The sequence below is a fragment of the Triturus cristatus genome, chromosome 12 (genome assembly GCF_964204655.1).
Source record: "Triturus cristatus chromosome 12, aTriCri1.1, whole genome shotgun sequence".
NCBI classification, from domain to species: domain Eukaryota; kingdom Metazoa; phylum Chordata; class Amphibia; order Caudata; family Salamandridae; genus Triturus; species Triturus cristatus.
In genome coordinates, this window is record NC_140595.1 from 202821660 (window position 1) to 202843751 (window position 22092).

General features: G+C 44.6%; 1 protein-coding gene across 1 annotated transcript in view; it reads right to left on the reverse strand.

Moving 5' to 3' along the window:
* LOC146773066 (C-type lectin domain family 18 member A-like) overlaps positions 1-22092 on the reverse strand; it is a 195976-nt gene that overhangs the window by 126267 nt on the left and 47617 nt on the right. Inside the window, exons 2-3 of the mRNA XM_085640090.1 lie at positions 15129-15220; positions 8831-9064 (exon numbers count right to left, since the gene is read on the reverse strand). Of these exons, the coding sequence (XP_085496216.1) occupies positions 8831-9064; positions 15129-15220 (326 nt within the window). The remainder of the gene's footprint in view (positions 1-8830; positions 9065-15128; positions 15221-22092) is intronic.

The following is a 22092-nucleotide window of genomic DNA, read 5'->3' on the forward strand; positions in this document are numbered from 1 at the left end:
GTGCAATTTAAAGATAATGAGGAGGAACAAATGAATGAGCAGTTGCATAGACAGCGCAAACTAGGGATCGATAAATGTTACCCAGTTTTGTCACCCCTTCCACAAGATGAGACAAAAGAGAAAGAGAAAGATTCCCTAATGTCCCATTTGCTAAGTTCGCCAGCCCCGTATGCACAAAATGCCACAGCGTCTCCACAGCTCGTAAATGTGCAGCCTCCAGTTAATGTGCCGCAAGCCTTCCCACAGCCGCCAGCTCCTCCTCAGCTGGCTCCTATCCCTACAGTGCAGCCCTCTCAAGGGCCGCCAATTTCGTTACCTGTCTCCCCCGCGCTTCCTGCGGCTTTGCCTAGTACATCAGCTGCCTCCCTTGGCGCTCTTCCTAACACTGCCACTGTACCTGGATCTACACCCGTTTTTCTCCCCTCTGTCTTTCCCCCCGTTTTCGCTTCAACTTCTCTTTCTGCACGACAACGAATAGCTAATGTGGTTACTAGTTTAATGTCGCCTCTCTTTGGGTCATCTAGTATGACCCCTGGTTTGCAACGTAAGCAGTTGCGTAGTCAGCTGCCTGATTCTGAAGAAAAAGAGGTATTAGACCATATGGCACGTAGGTGGATCGTGTTTTCTTCACTCTATGATGTGGAGTCAGTCGTTAATGTTTTTCACCAATGGGATGCCCCGAAACAGAGATATGTGTTTGAGAAAATGTGTGAAATCCTCTGTGAGGAGTTGGAAGATCATAGTTCAAACTCAATCCCGCAGGAGTTGTGTCAAGTGCGATTTGATTTTGGAACAGGTACAATTGTGGGTCCCAACGTAGATAAAGCAGTTGCGACTTTACTCTCCTTCAGGAATGTTGATTGTCAACAATCATTGTTCGAACAGGAACTCCCTGTGGGGAAAAAGGTAAAAACGCGCCAATATCCGATGCGTGAGGTTCCTCCAGTTTGGAGGCCTGGTGATGCTACTGTTGTTCCACCTGTTCTGCCACATTTTCAGCGTGTTTGGGTACATGTCCCATGGAAGCGTTCTGAGGTGTTAGCGCTTAAGCAGACATTGCCTGACCCCCGTAAAAACCCTGCAGGATATTATAAGAAGTTATCACAGACTGCAGAATCGTGTGTCATGAATCTAGCTGACATAGATATGTTGTTCGGGAATGTTGTTCCACAGCCTTTATGGGGATCCATTCGTAATGTAGATCACGCTGCAGAATTAGGTAACACATGGGCTAATATCGTTGCTGCAGACACCAGACAAGTTGGTGGTGCAAAACCTGAGCCTCTAGTAGCAGAACTCCCTGGTAGAATTATCACTTACATGAAGACTTTAATGCCCGCGATGCGTGTGAATTGGGATAAATTGTCTGCGTGTAAGCAAAAGAAAGATGAAACGGTGTCTGATTTCTTTACAGGGTTTGAAGAAACATTTGTCGACCACAGTGGTCAAGATATGAGCACTGAAGGTGGTCAACGATTATTTGTGGATAAATTTGTGCATAATTTGCTTCCCGAGTTGTGTAAGAAGTTGAAAGATTCAGAGAGTTCTTGGGCTGTTTCCTCATCAGCGCAAATACTGGCTACTGCTCAGTATTATGAAAATAGAGATAAGGATGAGAAAGATAGAGCAGATAAGAAAACGAAAGAATTGAAAACGAAGGTTCTGTTACAGCAAGCTTACCCGCCACGTGGTGGCCAGAGTAATTATCAGCAACCGCCACAGTTTCAGAGGAACGTGCAAAGGTACGAGTATTCTCAACCACGCGTTCCAGTAGGCCCTAATCAATGTTCGTATTGTAAAGAGGAAGGGCATTTTAAATATAGTTGTCCTAAATTAATGCAGCGCACTAGTAATGCGTATGGCACAAGAGGTAGAGGTGGTCAGCAAGCTCCTAGAGGCAGAGGGCGTGGAATAGTTCCCCAGAACGCGCGTCCTCTTCCGCCTCAAAATACGATAAATAGCTTTGATCAGCAAGCCAATGCAGATGGTAATACAGCTCAGTACTATAATAATGATTATTATGCAGAAGACGACAATATGAAAGGTAATGATTACTAGGACAGCCATAGACAGAGAGAGGGAGTTGTTTCAGTGCCAGTGGATCAGAGTGGACCATATGTTAAGGTAACTACAGCGGGTGTAACAGAGCCCTTTCTGCTGGACACTGGTGCTGCAAAGAGTTCAATTATGCATTCAAAACTCCCTGGCGCGCCTTTGTCTGGCGAAATTAATGTTTCAGTAGGTTTTTCTGGCGCCCCAGTTAGGAACCCGATTTCTAGTCCTATGCCCCTTTCTGTCGGACCTTGTGAGCTAAAAGCACCCCTCATCCTAACGACAGGTTGTGGTGAGAATCTGTTAGGGTTGGATTTGTTAAAAAGATTGCATGCAACGCTATATTGTTCTCCCTCAGGAGTACAACTTACATTGGGTAAGGAAGTGATTTCCCCGATGTACTTGTCAAAGAATACATTGCCACCTGAATTGTCATCCCTTCCGGATGTCCTTTGGGCTACTGGTCCCAATGATGTAGGTCTCTTGAAAATACCGCCATATGTGGTCACTTTAAAGGCCAATGTCAGATTGCCACGCATTCCCCAGTACAAGATCTCCAATGAAGGCCAGCAAGCGTTGTTAGCAATTATCAGTGATTTGATTACAAAGGGTGTAATTGAAGAGACCAGAGGCAACGTTTGCAATAGTCCTGTTTTACCTGTCTTAAAACGAACGGACCCTTCACAGCCACCTGTTTATAGATTTGTGATTGATCTTAGAGAGGTAAATAAGATTGTTGTGCCACAGTTTCCAGTTGTCCCTGATATAACTGCCTTGTTAACTATGATTCCAGCCTCCGCTGCATGGTTCTCAGTGATCGATATAAAGAATGCTTTCTTTAGCATCCCAATTGCAGAAGAGAGCAGGGACATTCGATTTCAAAATATCTTTATTGAAAATTTTGTGCAAGAACAGAACAGGAGCTGGTATCAGGGTCCAAAGCTACAGAGTACATGTAACGGTGTTTCAACTGATCAGCAGACAAATGCCAGCAATAGACGAACCCCTTGACATAGAAATCGCCCCTTAGTCCCCAGCTCCAGAAGGAAGAAAGGAAGAATGAATAAAGGAAGAAAGTGGAAGGAGAAGCTGAAAGGGGAAGAAAAGGGAGAAGAGAGAGATATCTAGCGCCTCAAGCCTCTTACATAATATAGCATAGCACAACAAATATCCGGCCATGTCAGTGTCCGTAAATGTGAAGACCACATGGGAATCATCTTCCAGAAAATGAAATCATGGCGGCTTATGAGAAGCAAAATAGTCGTCCAGGGTAGACCATATGTTCCTCGTGGAGGTTTTCCAAGGTGAATGTTGCAAAACAATATTGTCTGCCCCCCTGAGGTGTATGACCCAGTTCATCCAACACTTGTAGGAGGCCTTGCTAGTATCCTTCCAATTGGTGAGTAACATTTTAACTTCAGAAATCAACAGTAGATCAAGGAGAGCTCGGTCCCCTTCCGACTGCAAATCCACCTGTAAAAAAGCAGTTACCACGGACGGTAAAGTTCTGGGGAGAACACAGTTAAACAAATTAGACAAAAACAAGTAGACCCTGTCCCAGAAGGGTTTCACAACAGGACAGTGTAAAATAAGGTGAGCCAAATCTCCTCTGTCTTGATTACAGTTCCAGCACACATCATCTTCCCGGATCCCCATGGAGAACAGCCTAGCCGGTGTCCAGAAAGTGTTGTGTAATAGCCAGAATTTCGTTTGGGAGAGGACTGGGGAAATCTTATTACGTGTAACTGATCTCCATAGCGGGGGCCACGAATCTTCGGTTAGCTGATTAGCCGAAAGCACCTTCCAGTAATCTACTACCTTAGAATTAAGCTTGGAGGATTTTGGACGCAGAAGTTGGTAAATCTGGGAGACCTGATGGCCAAGCCTATTAAGTTTTGATACAAAAGTGGGTAGCGATGGGGAACTAGGAGACATTCTGGATTTCGTAATGGCAGCTCTCACTTTCAGAAAATTATAAAATTCGACATCAGCCAAATGGAAACGAGATTGAAGTTCCCTGAACGTCAATGGGTATGCATCATTTACCAATTGATGGGGAAAAAAGATACCTTTTTTGCACCAGGAGTCTGACACTGACACTGTCCCTCGTTTTGTGCCGTTCAGTGATGCACATGTAAAAGGAACGACTTCAGAACGAGAAAGCGACGATATTTTGCAGGAAGCTGTGCCACCGTCAACCCGAATAGACACCACAGAGCCTGAACTCTTGTTTCAAGATCAGACAGTACCTGTCAGAAACCGCTACAACCTGAGACCAAGACCTATGGACAAATAAAAATTCCCTTCCCTTACTATTTTTTGATATTATAACTCTCCCATCTGAAGGACTCTTTGATTTTTGATTTTTCGAACCACCATCCGGGTTCAGCCGCAGGGTCGCGGTGCCAAGACTTCGGGGTACAGGCCGAAGACGTTAGGTCAACGGTTCTGGTTGGTCTAGGGCGTTCCCTGGACTGACAGGCGTACTCCTTAGCAGAAGATACTCACCCGCCGCGAGCGGCACGATTAGAGGATGGAGTTTTTCAAGATGGAGAGACTCGCTGAGGAAATTAACTTTAAGATGAAAATATGTAAAATAATGAAGAGCAAACGTTTTGTATGGTTATGTCTGTTTATACTATGTAGTATGATGGTGTTTACTGTAGGTTATGTATTCTTCTCCTCCCAAGTGCCAGTTGCTCCCACTGTACAGCCTATACCTCCTCCTACTGTCTCCTTGCACTCTTTCCACCCTCTGCCTGAACACAAACAAGCTAGACGGTCTGAGTTTATAAATAACTCGTTTATTCAACTCCTGCACCAGCACCAACTAGTTATGAATACAACCAATTGCTGGGTGTGTGGGTTAATGCCACATACCATTAACAAGGGTATTCCTTATCTAGTGCTGCCGTTTAGCTATAATGGATCGTCATGGGCATTCCAGACCATGTTTCTTTTTGCATTAGATGCCTACACCCCGCGACAACCGCGTTCCATCAGACCTAGCACAAACAATAAGGCTTTAATGAGAGGAGTTGCTGATATGAGCAGAGATATCGACGCATACTCATCTATTCCCAAGGATGAATTGCGAGCTTATGTAGGTTGGAACGCGACAGGGTACAGCATTAGTCTGGGTGAAAGGCAGCGGAAAATTTCATCCACAATTTGGGTCGTACCCCACATAGGTCGGTTCTGTTTACAAGGTAATGGCCAGAACCCAAGAGCTCAACTGGGGAAAAGTGACTGTACTGAAACGTACACTTTTCCATCACAATTTTCCCCTGCGTTTTTGGCTGCCAAGGGTACATATTTTGTTTGCAATGACCGAGCATGTATATGGTTGCCCCCTGATTTCTCGGGCACATGTTATATTGCAAACTTGCTACCGCCAACATTTACTGCTGCCTCTGATTATCACAAGACCAGAGTTGTGAGAGGCGTGATTAGCCAGGAGGATACTGCCGGTCAGGAAGCAGGAGACTTCTTTTTGGGTTTCCTGCCGTTTTGGGGACCGATGGTCAATAGTAGGAACCTGAGACAACTGACTCGTGTGGTTGAATCCACTGTTAATGTAACGGCTGGTGCCCTTGGTAATTTGACAGCTGAGCTCCAAGCGGATCGCCTCATGACTTTGCAGAACCGTATGGTTCTAGACGTCATACTTGCAGATCGCGGTGGGGTATGTAAGGTCATCCAATCTAGTTGTTGCATTTTCATACCAGATAAAGCTCCAACAGTTTATCAAGCCATCTCCAAACTGCATAAAATATCCGAATCTATACACGTGGATAAAGGAGATTGGTCACTGATGGGGTGGTTCTGGGAACTGATATCTGCCTGGAGTTGGAAAATTCTGATGGTCATTGGAATGATCTTAGCCATTCTTTTCCTGTTCTGTCTGTGTGTACAGTGTGCTCCTGCGATATGTGGCCTCTGTGCTACATTATGCGTAAGGAAACCTGTATCGAGGGACGAGCTAAGTAATAGGATGATGCTACAGCAACATCTCCATGACTTTATGAATATAGACCTGGACTCGGATTAATATGAGTATAGTTATTGCCTATGTAAGGGCAAAAGGAGAGTCTGTGGTACTTTAAAATTTGGGACCGCGTAGGAGGCAGGGCCCTAACCCGCCTATTCCGGTATCAGCGAACCGCGAATGGCCAATGCAGTATCTACAAGTGCTTTGCATAACGTTTTATCGATAAATGCACTTTGTATACGATATTACACATTAACTTCGTGGGTTCCATCTTGGAGCGGTGGCCATCTTATGGTTGCCCTCACATAGGCTACACATTAAAGACAAGTACAGGCCTTGAGAACACATGTGCCGTCCATTGACTTCTCTGTGACCTGTGCGACTTGGCTCCACCGCCCCAGGTCAGTCCGGTCCCACGAGCTGCCCGTCCTACGGCCACCTGTGATTAGCATCAGGGTTTGACACACCATAAAGCCTTTTCATCCCACACAAGCCTCCGGCTAATCTCTTTCACACCTGACTCTTCCTGCTTTATGGCTTGTTTTACAAACAGGAGGTGCCCGTGTTATTTGGGGTCTGCTGATATCTGATGTGGGATCTGAGCCTCGCTGGGTAAATAATTGTGGGCTGGCCGAACTGGAATGTGGGATGGTCATCATGACTCTGCCTTTTCGTTTGTAATGAATACATATGAATGACCATATCGTAAAACGAGGAGTGTGTGCCTGAAGCATGATATTTTGTATATAAGGAGAAGCCCGTTTTTGTAAGTGGAAGCAGTCTCCTGAGAACATACATTGTGTTGTACTTCTCGGATACCTGTAATTGGTCTGCAGCCAATAAAGACGATCTTTGACTTCACCTAGAAGACTCTGTGTTTCTGTGGGTCTGAAACAGGAAGAACTCGAAGTCCTAGGGTGTGTTCCCCTGCACCGCTGGGTTTTAAAAACCCAGTACTTCAAAGGTTACCCTGGGAGTGGAGCACTCGTTCCTTGGGAATGACTGGGAGTGCAGTGGCTTATGCCCCAACCATTCCTAAGTATCTAGTATGACTTATTTTTGCTTGTCCTCTGACAAAAGTCAGCGATCAACGGGCAAACTGTTAGCATACTCAGCAGAAGCTGAGTTAGGCCCTGCACTTTGAAAACAGAAGCCCCATTATTAACTAATGTATTGACTGTAATCGTAGTTTAGTCTAAGAGAAGAATGTGTAAAATGGTTCCTCCTAAACATCTTTGTTCTCTGAGTGGAGAGAATCTATGAGCTTCACTTCTCCAGACATTTCCTAGATATCTCAATACCTGCAATCTTACAAGCTTGAGTTAATTGGTATCTGCATCATCAACTATAGCTTTCTCAAAATAGCATAAAATCGAGAACGTTTTTCTTAAAGTTGTTATTAAAAATAGTGCGTTCATGCTACAAAATGTCGACATCAATATTTGTACTATGTATCCATTGCTGCTTTGGTATAACGCCTTTACGGGCGTTTCTTGGCTGTTGACAATAAAAACAATTGTGAAAAAAAATTGTGCGTTCAAGTGGTTTATCTCTTCCTTGTCATTTTGAGTCAGTGACAATAATTAACATTTAGGTTTAAAGTTTCAAAAGAAAGAGATTCTGCTCTGATCTTTAACTGTACCGCCATTTAATAGATGCTTTGTGAAAAAAAATCTAATACCTTTCTTCTGGCATTTGAAGTACCCTTCCAAGAATTGTGGATCTTCCTATTAAACAAAATATTTCCTGAAAGCTCGAACCTTAAACGGATTCTATATCGCTGACCAAGATTTTTACATGTCCTTATTGGGACTTTAATCATTCTTCACTAGAGGAATCCACCAGAAATCCCCCTTCATGAAAGTTAACATTTTACTGGGGCAAACCTCTGAAACATCAAGGAATTGTTGCCCAGAAATAATATTTGCAGTCTGGTCTAGCCTTTCATGCCCCTTTCTTCCAAGATCTGGTCAGTTTCAAGGATGACTCCTCTGCAGTGTCCCCCTCAGACACATTTTCCAATTCTAGATTCAAACCACTCAAAGATGACATGGCCATGTTGAAATAGGAAGTAAAAGCTTTAGGTATTTAACTGGAGCAAGATGGAACATACATTGTCTACATCAGGGAGTTGCTTGCATGGGAAAATAAAAAATAATACTTCCATAACGGCGAAGAAATGGATCCTTAAATACCTAATTTTGTAATGTTTTATCTCTTGGAAAATTAGGTAACTGATTCTAAAATAGCGTCTCTCTTGCCTCATTGTACCTGTAACCAGAATCCTCACTCATTAGTTACCCTAGCCATGTCAGATGTTATACACAACCATCTGACAGCACATATTAACACTTTCCTTATCCAGTTATGTGATCTATATCGCCCAAGCTCGTTATCCTTGCACAGCATGGCTGCAATCTTTATGGAGCCCTTGCAAAAAGCAAAGGCAAGGAGGGAATTCCCTGGTACATGCTAATTTTAATAACAATGTCATGTCAGATCTCCACTAATACACACCCTAGTGCCAGGGATGTTCCATAACGATTGCACGCTTTTAATAGAAGCAACTGGAATTAATACTAAGTTCATGCTCTGCCAAAGGAATCCCCAATTAACTTGGTCGAATGTTTCTTCCAGCAGGCAGTAAGCACATACAAGCACTCGTGGAGGGATTCTGTTGTTATTAATTCCAAATAGATTCAGAGTGTGTTTGGTCCTGCTTGTCTTCATGAATAAGTGTGTGAATCAACTGACTGAGACACACTAGTTGTCATGTTCTCCACTTACCTGCGTGTAGTGGCTACAGGTGGTGTTAACGATACACTGAGCGGTGTGGAAGTTGTACTGCTCCCTTTCCCTAAACCACAGCTCAATGACTTCAGAGAAACTCATAGCTCCCAGAGGGAGAAGGTGGATATTCCAGCCGATGTGCTGAGCTTGGGTCCTGCTCAGGTGCTGACCATCCAGATGGCAGTCAGCTGCCCGCTCCAGTGCCAGGAGGGTGAGCTTTTCACTCCACTCCTAAGACAGAGAAAGTGGCAGCATGAGACTCCTATGTCTAAGGCACACTTGAGCAATATTTGGTGAGGTAATGATGAAATGCAGCACAAATTCAATATACCTGTAAAAAAAGCAAAACAATCTTTAGATCTTGCGATTTCTAAATTTTATGTCACAATTTAAGATTTCTTATCAAGGTTAAGGTTGCCATCTGCATGGCCCGAATTGTTTTTGCAAAACCAGGTAAAAAATAGAAAGTGTGGCAAAATCCAGTATTTCTTCACTTTGAAAGAAAACTTACAGCAGCAGATAGAATACATTTCTTCAAAAGTATTATAAAATTGATTTAACACATTTTAAAGCACAACTAGAAAGAATTGCTGTGTTATAAATAAATAAATATGATTTTGCAGAAGTTCATATGTAGAGTACCAGCTCCTGGCCTTTCCAGATTCTCAAAACATGAACAAATGCCTCGTATTTTTCTCTGGGACATCCCTAATAAGGGTGGAGGTGCATTGACATCGATGGTGCGTGGAAGCCTAGTCTCAAGGTAGCCGGCAGTGCTGCAGATCTGGCTCGAGGTGTGTATGCAGCCCAGTGTTTTGTTCAGTACTAGAATGACAAGGGGACCCGGCAGTCATTATTTCACAGAACTGTGGAATGTAAAAGATATATTTCTGCATTGGGCTCTGCTAGTCAAATTTAAGGTGTAGTTTCAGAGCAGAGTTGAGATTCAGTACGTAAATCAAAACTGATCCTCCAGGTTAAGATTAAAGACATCGGCTGAACTCCCTTTAAAGCGCCATGAAACCTGGCTTCAGGTCAGGATTGGCTGAACAGTTACTGAAGGGTCTAGTACCAGAATACTATGGACAGAATATTAACTGACAAAACATTCTGTATTAAATATTGTTTACAAAAATATCGGCCCATTGGAGGGATTGGAAAATCTACACCCAAAGGACTGTTATCTTTGTAAACAATATTTAGGAAGCTATATTTCTGCTAGACAATATTTTTGTTATTGTTACTTTGACGTACAGCCACGTGGAGGCCAAGCGCAGATATAGCGGTCTAGGTTCAAGTCAGGATTGGTTAAGCTGTGCTTGGAGCCCATGTAATAGAACAGTATGGAGTGCTGCTGGTGGGGATTGGCAGAGATGTATGTGACGTCCCTTAGCCAATTAGAAGATGCCTCTGTAGGGCATTACATGTAGAGCTGTGCTTGTAGTCTGTAATGGGACAGCTGTGTACGGATTCGGTCTGTGTGGTGTATGCAGTGTGCGTGTAGTGGAGCTGTATACCGTGGTTAGTAAAAATGCATGTGGTGTCGTCATTATAAAGTAAGACAAGGTACTGTAAGTGAAGATTGGCAGAGATGTGTGCAGAATCTCCTGTATGTTTAGGGCTGGCCCTGCAGGTCAGTACCGTAGCACAAAATAATGAGGTCTAAGGGCACAGTTTAGTGAGGGGCCTCGAACTGTCACATAGAGTGCCTGTCTTCTAGATATACAAAGGTCTTGGTCGGAATGCTTAAATTATACCATATTTTATGTGTTTGAAAAATGACATCAAACATCTTAAAGGAAACCATTAGTCAGCATCAAGTGCCTTTGTTAACTATGCAGTCGCAGCGCAATTGCTTAGTTACTACTGGGATACCAAATAACACTTACTTGAAATTAGACAGTTTCCCTTAAGTGTGTAATAAGAGAATAATTAAAGAAAAATGGGAAGGAATGGACCGCAAGTGCTCACTTAAAGCCAGCTCAACAAACTTTGGGTAAATTTGCACCGATTACTGTGGAATTTCTCTCTGGTGATGGCTAAGTTTGCTCCAGTCTTGAATTGGCATTTTCTCCTAACAACTGTTGGGAAATATCCTCTCCTAAGTACACTGTTAGTTTTTTTTTTTAACGGAGTTTTAAATAGCGCAAACTTGAACCGAATCGGGAATCAGAGCGCTTTACATAATAGCACCAGTTGTGTTACAATGAGGATACAATCATTTTTTTGTAGTTGGCAAAAATACACATTTTGGGACTTTGGATGCAGATGTTACCGAAAAAGTGTCCGGTACTGGAGCAAACTAGTCCACAATGAGGGAAAATGAGAGGTGCTGGCACATTAAAATATAGCAGCCTGCGAAGAACTGCTGGCAGTGCCCCCTTCTAAATATAACAACGCTGTTGTGGCTGTGTGTGCTTGGCTTGGGGGTTATTTTGCAAGCAGACCAGTTAGAGGATTGGCTACATTTTTGATATGTTTGTAATTTTTCTTCACACTTGTGCTTTAAAATGCTATATTTGGATCCCGCTTTTGCACCAATTTGCAGTAAATATGTGGTGTAAAAGCCACCATTTGAATCCATTTTTTGTCTATATTTATCCATATTTATTTTTTGCTAATATTCTATGAAGCGAAGCAGAGGGATGGAAGTGCCCTGGGATAGTCATTATTTTATGCAGTTGTGCGAAGCAGAAGGGTGGGAGTGTAAAATAATATTTCTTTATTTGATGCAGTAGGATAGCAGTGCCTCCGGATATTCTTTATTCCACTGCACAGTGAGAGATCCTTTCAGGAGCAGCACAAAATGAAGAGTAACATCTGCCTGCCAAATGGCACTCCAATTAAACATTGTTGATCACTGGAGTAACTATTCAATTTTTGTTGCAGAGAAGAGGCTTAAAGTTCTCGTTGCGTGACGCAAGGCCTTATCACCTGGAAACCAAAATTAGCAGAGGAAATCAGCAGAGGAAGATTGTCTTTTGTTTTCAGATATACCAGTCCAGCCTTCAAGAAGGAAGTTCTAAATTTTACCATGGCTACTAGTGGCTTATCGGCTTCTGCTCTGAAGCGCAAGTCTATGCAGTCTTCAATGATTGACTTCCTACCGTCACTGGAGCGCCAGCGTGTTACAGGGGAGTCTTGTCCAGTGCAACCAACTAGTGATGAGGCTAGTAAAACTCAGCCATAGTCTGCCAAGGACAGTCCACCTTTGCAAAGACTTCAACGTGTGCCAGAGAAAGAAACCGTCAAACTCCCTGACTGCTGGAACACTAAACAGTGGTATTACTTTCAAGAGGAATATAAATGGTTGTATCTTAAGTCAGGCAACATTGGATGTTCTTCCTGCAAACAGGCTAAATCAACAGGTCTTTCAGTGCACAATAACACCCAGGAGTAAAGAGTGGGCAGATGGCGAGGTTGGTCCTTCCGGTGATGGAAAAGCTTTCAGGCAGAAACAGCTCAGGAAGAAGATTATGAAGCATAAGGTGAGCGCTGGTCACTTGGCAGCTGAAGACATTCTTACAGCTCAGCAGGAAAATACATTGGTGGTGACAGTACATGAATGTAATGCAAAACACATGGAGAGCACATGCAGGGTATTTGACACTGCCTACTACTTGGCAAAAAAAGATCGCCCTTTCACTGACCACCCTGATCTAATTCTCCTTCAGGCAAAGAATGGCAGTGCACTGGGCCGTGTTTTGCACAGCAATGTGACTGCAACTGAAATAATAAAACACATTGCACTGAAAATGCAACAAAGATTGGTCTGACAACACAAACCAAAGATCACAGTATTATTTGATGAAAGCACTTCTATTAGCAATGCTTCTACCTTAATCATCTACCTCCGTGGCATTTTTGGAAATGAAAGTACCCCAGTGACCATCTATTTCAGGCTTCTGGAGCTGGCAGAAACAAATGCCCTTGGCGTAAAGACAGCTCTCCTAAAAAACCAGAGAGAGCTAAATCTGGCCGTCAGCGAGCTATGTGTACAGCTTCAGAAGATAGGGAAAATGCTTGATACTAGATGGGTAGCATCCAGTTATAGATCTGTGAAAGCTGTTTGGAACTGCTTCCCTGCCTTGTGCAAACATTTTGAGAATGCTTCTAAAGACCCATCCAGACCCATAAGAGACCAGAGTAAGTATGAAGGTCTCTTGAAGAAGCTTATATCCAATTCTTTTATCAGAGATTTGGGGGTAATGTGTGATGCACTTCAAGAGCTCAAAGACTTATCACTCTTCTTACAGAGGAGGGACATTACAATTGTTAATGCCCACAGACTTTTGGTCAGTCAAGTACGTATATTTAGAGCAATGAAGGACTCACCAGGGGAGTTTGCTTCTGAGGCTCAGAGAGCAGTTGACGAGAGCAAATTCAAGAATGTTCCTCTTTTCCATGGTAGAAGTAACTCTGTTGCCTTTAATCAAAATCAGTTTTACCCAAGTCTGTCTGTAAATATCATTAAACGATGTGCCCCGGATTCTGAGAAAGAACTTATAGCCAGCTTCAGTGTGCTAGATGGAGGCAACTTGCCTTCTGGTGATGAATGCATTCTTTATGGTGAAACAGACATCCAGAAAGTGTGTTCAGAGTTTCAGCTGCCAGCAAGAGATACTATACAAGCTTTTAGACTTTTCAAAGATTTTGGTGGAAAGAAAACCCCTGAAGCATTAAAAAAGTTAGTAGTTTGCATGGAAACCCTGCCAGCAAGTAATGCGGATTGCGAGAGAGGTTTCAGCGCAATGAACTTAATTGCTTGTCCAACAAGGGCCTCTCTTCTTGTAGAGACCATTTCTTCATGCTTATGGGTAAAACTCAATGGTCCTCCATTTGAAACATTTGACGCAAAGCTGTATGTAAAGAGTTGGCTTGCAAAAGGTAGAAGGTCTGCTGAAGAAAATTGTTGTGAGAAACCCCAGCAAAATAGACACAGTGAAAATCTTCAAGGGTTTTGGGAAATCCTGCAATAGATTTCTAAGTATTGTAAATAATGTTTACATGTTTTTTAAAGTGTTTGGTATTTTATGGCTTATACTTAATAAATATACATTTTTGCCTATTTTATTATCCTTTGCTGGATGCGACTTCATGATTTTCTTAAGCCCACAATGCTAATTATCTTGATTTAGACCACTCCCCTACTCGGATAGGCCACACCCCTTTAAGAAATTTGTCACGCCCCTTTTAGAGCACCCCCAGTTTTTTTTCCCCACTTAAAGCCCTGGGTGCAACCTCTAGTATTCACGAACCACATTTAGAATGGAGCGTTTGAATCCTTCAAGGCTGAATAATGGATTTACAGAAGTGGAATTGGGTATGATACCTCACGTGGCAGACAAACGAACAGTACAATAGCATAGATAGCACTGAAAAGATGTTCATTCACACCACACTGTGCTGACTTGGACATTGGTGATGAACGGGCATGTGAAACAGCAGGAATATCAGGTAAACAAACTGCGTCTGCTGTACCTGTGCTTGCAAGAAGTATGCCATGCGATGGGGCACAGACTCGCATACATCAAGGTCGCAGAGTTAAGAAAGTGCCACCAAAGTCAGCATATGCCAGTGCCAGTCATCAGAGGCCACAGAGAGGATGGTGCTAACAGATTTAGAGAGGCGTTTTCCTGGCCGGGGATGGCTGCTTCCAAAGAACTCATTCTACCACCACTGCGTGCGGTGTAGGGTTCATTGGAACACTTCTGGTTTCCAGACCGGCGCTGGGTACAAGAGGTGTATATGTGAATTATAGGAGTCAGACTATTGTGTCTCAAATAACACACATTGTGCATCGTTCCTGACCTGCAGTGCCCCTTTCAGTCTCAAGCCAAAAATGTGAAGCAACAGACTTGAAGGAGGAGATAAGACGCCAGGATGTCTGCACCTACCACTGGTGAAGAGTGAAACGTGTTTTAAATAACTTTCCAAGGGAACAAACAGGATTAGATTGGCCAAACTTTCTCACAGGATCATGTCGAAACTTTCTGTTTTCCCACCAATAACTTAGATAGTGTGTAGAGCAGGTGCAAGGAGAGGGATGCCAGCAGTGCCCCCTCCCCCGCCCCGTCGCACAGGTTTTCCCTAGCAAAGGTCTGACAAGCCCTCACTGGCGCGTGTCCCTGGCAAAGGTCTGTACAACCAATCCTATCGCCGCGTCACTGGCGCGAGCGGATTATCCGAGCCTCGCTCACTCGCGCGTCCCCGCCTCATATACGGTCTTTATTTGTCGTAACCCCTAAGAGAAGTCTTGGGCGCGCGGTCATGGGATGAAGCCAGGCATACTCACCATTTTCTGCATGTTAGCAGCAGGTGGGTGCACTCTGCTCCTCAGTCTGTTGTGTAGGGACAGCAGCAGGAAGCTCTCCTTGGCGCTCGGAGCTGGGGGGAGAGACAGGCAGGGTGAGTAAACGGACACACATCCTACCGTCCCCGATCACACTGCCGGGCAGCATTCTGGCATCACCACAGAGACAGTCTTTGGGTGTGCGACAGGCTGCCCCCCCCCCCCCCCCCCACACACACACACACACACACACACAATCTGAGCAGACAAGAAGACAGGTGCAAAAATTCAAGCGGAAATACATCTTCCGATGGGTTTATAATATCATTATTCTTAGATCAAAGCGTGACCGCACAAAAGTAGGGAAGTTGCACCGATGCTCATTTGTGAACTTGGTAGGTTTTTTTTTCTCAAAACTTCACTAGTTTGAAGTTGCTTGACAAAGCTTCCCATACAAATAGGCTTTGCTGAAAGATGCTTAAGCAAGAGCTTCCTTTAAGTGACATAATTTTCTTGCAAAATCATTTTTCAGGGAAATTCTTTAGCAGAGATATTTTGCAAGACTTTCAATTGCAGGCAAAGTTTTACAATGTTTAAATAACGTAGCCACTATCGGAAAGTGGAAGGTCTTTAAGCAACACTTACCTGGGTAATTTCACATTTTACCCGACCAGGCCCACAAACAGTGATTGCTCTCTGTGGTGAAAGCCTAAGACAAAACTGGGGACCAAGAGGCCCCATCAAAAAATTCGGAACTTGATTAAAGTGTCACAGGAAACATTGTAGAAATTGCAAGTAATATCTTCGACCAGTCCTGACCTTCTATCCAGCACTGCTGCGCTTGAAAAAAATTGGGTGATAATGACCTATAACAGGTCAAACAAACCACAATGTACTTTTGGACAAAAACAGAAACACGGCCGAAGAAGGCAGAGATGAAATGGTACTACAGCTACAACATCTACTTTATCCCTCCTAAGGAGTGACATGACCAAGGTCCTGTCAATCAGAACATGAGTGACAGATTCCTTTATTCTTCTTTCTTTACTGAGCTGTTAATTTTTTTGATACACAGAGGTTAGCACTGCTGATTAAAGCCAATGAGGACAGGAAATGGCAGAACATGTCCAGTATAACAGTAGAGGGGGAGTTTTAAGTGGGGCTCATACCCAGTAGTACTTTAAAAGGGACATTTCATATCCTTAGTTGTAATGCCAAAACACTGACTGTATGATGAACAACGAATGTAAAAAAGCCAATCAATGTCAGCAATGTAATCCCTGTTTATATTTCACGTTTTACTTAATTTTTCAAATTAAATGAGTGTTAGATGTTTCCAGGATTTTCTTTATTTTTTCGAGTAGCATATTACACTTGTGTAGAGCATACTCTGACCTGAGCCGCTTCCAGGTGTTTATAACTGATAACAGGTTTGAACACTGGAGCTGAGGCTGACGGCAGTGCGCGTTTCTCACTGTGCCTGTCAGTGGCTGAAAGAGGTGTTCAGAATTCAGAGTGAACATGACAGGTGTGATTCGCAAACTCTGCAGACCACTAACCTCTCCAGAGACTTCAGTAATGTTAAATTCACAGTCTCACCATTTCAGAATTGAAACTTTTTGAATATTTATTATTTACAACAATATTGTTGTTACTCATTTATCTGAAACAGCTAGCAACCATTGGCAAAGCTAATGGTTGTGGCTGGTTTTTGTGAGTCAATATTTGTGTTAAATAACTGAATACAAAAGCAGAAAGCTCAGAGGAACCAAAATACTAGTTGGGTGGCATTCTATGAGAATCCCAGAAATGTGGTTTGCTTGTTTAAGCCACGCCACTAATTACATATACCACATCCCTTTTAGATATCCCCACTTTTTTAATCCCGCTTAAAGCCCCGAGTGCAGGCTCACTGAATGCTGGAAAAGTTGATGTTTGGACGGCGAATAATATATCTAGTGTCTCATGCTCCAAACTACGCCTTCTTAGGGCCTCCATGCCAGACCCCATTCTGGCATGAAACGGCAGACAGGTTACTCAGTCACAAATATGGTGCTTGAGGGTACATGCATGGTGTTCTGGGGTTCGTACTGCTTTGCCTCTGCTAAACTGGGCAGAGTACACCCTCTCCGCATTTGACTCTCAGGGTAGTGAGGGAGAGCAGTCAAAGTTTTCTCAGGGAACATGTGGGGGGGGGGGGGGGCAGAACTCTGCAATCATCTAACAGACACAGTTCAGTGATGGTCTTAGAAAAGACAAGCGTTTAAACAGCGCATCAAAACATGAGATTACCTCTGTATCTAGCAGCGCTTAACGCTGCTACAGATGGGGGACGCCTCCCACCCGACTGGCGCCACGCAGAAATAGTTATCTTTTTAAAACCTGGTCTGCCCCCAGAATTACATACCTCATATCGCTCGATCTCTCTGCTTAATGTTGAGGCAAAACTCTTGGCAAAAGTATTCGCTAACCGCATAGTCCCACATATCACAGAGCTAATTCACCCGGACCAAGCCGGGTTTTTGCCAGGTCGTGCCACTCAACATAATATTCGATGTGCACATAATGCTATTGCCTCGGTGGACTGGCTGGATGAACCGGCAGCGCTTCTCCTTGCTGATATTGATAAGGCCTTTGACTCCCTCAGTTGGACTTAACTCTTCGCACTCCTGAATCGCCTAAATATTTGGACCGGCTCCTTAAATATATCCACCTCCTTTACACTGACAATACAGCATCTGCTCGTTTCGCGGACTCAACCTCGCAGTCCTTCCATCCTCATTGGCAGGGGAACGCGACAGGGGTGTCCCCTGTCTCCCTATCTCTTCGCATTATCCATTGAGCCGCTCGCTGCTTGGGTAAGAATCGATGCCCAGGTTCATGGCTTTGAGTGGTCGCGGGAAGTCTCAGACCGCATAGCGCTATATGTGGATGATGTACTATTTTTCTTTACACAACCCAATAGATCGGGCCCGCGGCTACTCAGGATAATGCAAATCCTCAGTGAGAACTCTGGTCTCTACATAAACGCTCATAAATCCTTCCTGTGGCCACTACGGGGGTGGGGAGACCAATTTGGCGAATGGACGTGTGAGGTGACGGTGGTCCCAGACGGATTTAAATATCTTGTGGTGTTCCTGTCGGCCTCTCAATCCATTTCAAGGGATAGGAATCTGGCCACGTTGAGGACGCAGGTCAAGAAGCAAGTGCGCTCTTGGTCACACTTGCCGGTATCCCTGTTTGGCAGATCTGCAATTTTTAAGATGGTATCCTTACCTCGCCTCCTCTATCAACTTAAAAATCACCCGTACCCAATACTACCCACCTGGTTCAGACAATTAAATGCAATCCTTGGTCTCTTCTTCTGGGGTGGGGGTTCCGCACGTGTGGCTCTAAGAACTTGTTTCGAATCCACATATGGTGGGGGCATTGCGAGTCCAGATGTTCATGCATATCATGCTGCTTCACACCTTATTTTAAACGACTGGTGGTATGGTGACAGACGAGAACCAGCTTATGCGGTCGAGCGCTGTTTAATGGACACTAAAATAGTAGATACAATCCTATACTCGAGTCCGATGCTTAAAACGCTACCGCCCGCAACTAGGACAGTCTTTGTGACATGGCGACAAGCGCTGCGTAGGATGGGATGGTGGGGTAAATTGACCCCTCTTTGGCACACAGGCCTATTACCACAACTGTCTGGGCTGCACGGATTTGCTGGCTGGGAAGATATTGGTATCTCAGTGATTGGGGAGGTTCTTCATGGTCAGACCCTGAAATCCTTTCAGGAGCTACAAACTGAATTTGACATGCCCTGTTCACAATTCTACAGATACCATCAATTTCGTCATGCATTCTCGCCCTACATAACACGCCAAGACACTATACCTGACTTTAACCCCATCGAGGCGAAAGTCTTTATGGGAGAAATTAGTGATCACAAAATTATAGGAATATACCGCACACAAGTGACCAATGGCCCCACTACACTCAACAAAACACCAGACGCCTGGCTGGAAGATCTTGGTCCTATAGATGACGATGATTGGGTTGAGGCGCTAGAGTCCCAGCGTGGCGCAGCCATTGCAGCACGCCTCCAAACTATACAATTCAAATATCTCCACAGGGTTCATTTCACCCATCATAGGCTCTGGCGAGCGGGACTGATTGCTTCCCCTCTTTGCCTGTACTGCGGGGCTGCGGAGTGCACTCTCATACATACTGTCTGGCAATGTATGACACTGTCACAGTTTTGGCTTCGGGTGATAACCTGTCCCTCAAAAGAATTGGGATGGGATATTTCACAATTGCTAGGCTTGGCTATGATACATATCACAGAGGGGCTAGGGGGAAATAGATATAAATGCCATTTGTTATTCCTTGGACTTACGTTGGCGAAGCGAGATATTGCCAAGATATGGAAGGAAGCCTCCCCACCATCTGTGGGGGCTTGGAAGCGGGGTCTCGATTTCTCCATGGGGCTGTAAATACCAATCTTCAAGACGATGGGGTGCCCCCAGAAACACCCTAAGATATGGAAGCGGTGGGCAGACTATCGGGAATTTATTTGGAGCCCATTCCCTCTGCAATAAATAATGAGGACTTGACATGATGATCAGAAGATGAGTGACAAACTAGATTATAAATATGCTTGCATTCAACTGGGGTGGCAGGAAACTTTCTATGTCAGGCTACTAATTGGGTCTGTGGCACTGGTGTTCACCGTTTTAGTTTTAATCCAGATATCCTTACATTCCAAATTGCTATATTTGGCTACTGTAAATGTTGGCATCACTATTACTACTATGTCTATTGTGCTATCGGTAACCCTAGATTCTCAAGGGCTGCTGTCTGTCGACAATAAACTGTTGCTGTGAAAAAAAAACATGAGACTACACACAGAAATGGGGCGTAGTTACATTACAACTACAGGCTACAACCAATTGGAGTCACTCCTGCACCCACTCCAGGATGCTACTTTGGGAGTGGTAGTTCCTGTCCCAATACAGAGATCTAGCACTCTGGCTGCAGCCGCCGCTCGACTATGAGGACCTAATAATACAAGGAAACTTAGGGCAAGAAATGGTGATTACGTTACTTAGCTTTTAGCTTTTGTGGCTGAATGCCCAATGAGGAGACCTGTGGGTCAATTCGGTCTGGATCTTGCTACAGAGTTCTTAACAACACTCATGCCTCCTTTTTGCAGGCAGTTCTAGTCCAAGACACAGTCTCTTAACCCCTTGCATGCTTCTGACGGAACCACGCCGCCATGAGCCACGGGCGCCGTGTGCTCATGACGGAGTGGTTCCGTCATGCTGCGGCCGTTGGCGGCCGCTCCTCCCACGCGGCGCTGTTTCCCCGCCTGTGCGGGCGATCAGCGCAAGTGGGTGGAGTCATGACGGAACCACGCCGTCATGAGCACAGCTCGCCCGTAACTCATGACGGCGTGGTTCCGTCATGAGCATGGCGGCGCCGCAAACCCACCAAACCCCCCCAGCGCTGCGGCGGAATTCGCGCCGCAGCGAAGGGTTTAAACACTGCCTTGTGTGTTAATAGTCAGTGCAGAGTGCTGCTTGGCACAGCACTGAGAAGGATATGCCCTTCGTAATCACGAGGTTGTGTATCAGGTAACTGGAGAAGAGTGGTGGCAGTGATCCCCATCTCTTGGGTCATATACCTGCAGATACGACATAGCAAGCCTTGGTCCGCGGTCATCCTTCTTCTGCAGTTGCAGCTTTCAAGTCGTAGGGGAACCCACTGGCTGAGGCATCCTAGATGACTGGATTTGCAGCTCATCACCAGCAGCAGGCAGGCACCTGGGGTCCCGGTGGAGATGAACGACGATGCACAGGAGTTACTGTCACTTCATGTGGGTCACCAGATGAACCTCTTAGTTAGGCCAGGAGACCCCTCTCAGCTTGGGCCAGTGTCAGACACACTCCTGAACACAAGTCAGCTTCTTCTGTGTGAGCTTATTCTCCTGGACGGCCTTTCGTCCTACAGGGCCAGGCACTATCCTTCCTTGAGCAGGCAGGCTTCTAGGTGCTAGACAGCTCGCAGCTTCTCCTCTAAGAGTTTGGCTGACAGACTGACACCAGCACGGGCAGCTCAACAGCTACTGTCCAGAGCTCTCCCTTCTATTTACTTGGTAGAAAGTGAGATGGTTTGCATCCCACCTTTATGCTCATTTTTTAGACAGGAGATGTTAATCTACTGTCTAAAGTCCGGGAACTGATTTGAGGTGGTTCGCTTTCATTTGTTATTTGGTTCTCACAGCAGGTTGAGACGATGCTGAGTCAAAGCAGGGGAATCCAAAACATGAACACAATGAAGTGTGAAGACTCTGCACCTGGCTATCATCAGCCTACCTAAAGCAGCAATCAGAGACAGAAAAAAGGGCCCACAGTTTTCTATTAACATCCTCAGCCTTAACAGAATCTGTTGACTTTTCCCTCTGCATTCCACCAAAAGGCATTGCTCAAGAAGGCTAATCAACAAAGCCCCGCTAAAAGGTTCTCATAGAATTTCTAAGCGTTGCCCCAGCTTCATACTCCCTAGTTTCACTGTCTTAGTCTACTCCCTTCAGCTTCAAGAATGCAAGCAATACGCTTCCACTGGCTGGAGAAGCTGTATCCCTCGTCCAGCTTGTGCTATGTCAACCCAAGAGCTATCCAAAATGGATGGCACTCATCCTAGTATTCAGACTCTCACTACAAGACCAATCCTGCTACCAACCATACCATAAATACATGTAACTCAACATACATACAGGATATCAGTGCAAGGGTTTGGGTGTCACAATAATGCAGAACTCTATGTGAGTGGGGCTAGTAGGCTGCATAGCCCTTAAGACAGAAAAAACGTCTGCTCAGTTCCACCAGGTCACAAAATATAGTAAGCTGCTACCGCCACCACTTCATGGCAACAACCCAAGTCAATCAATTCAATACTTTATTCAACAATT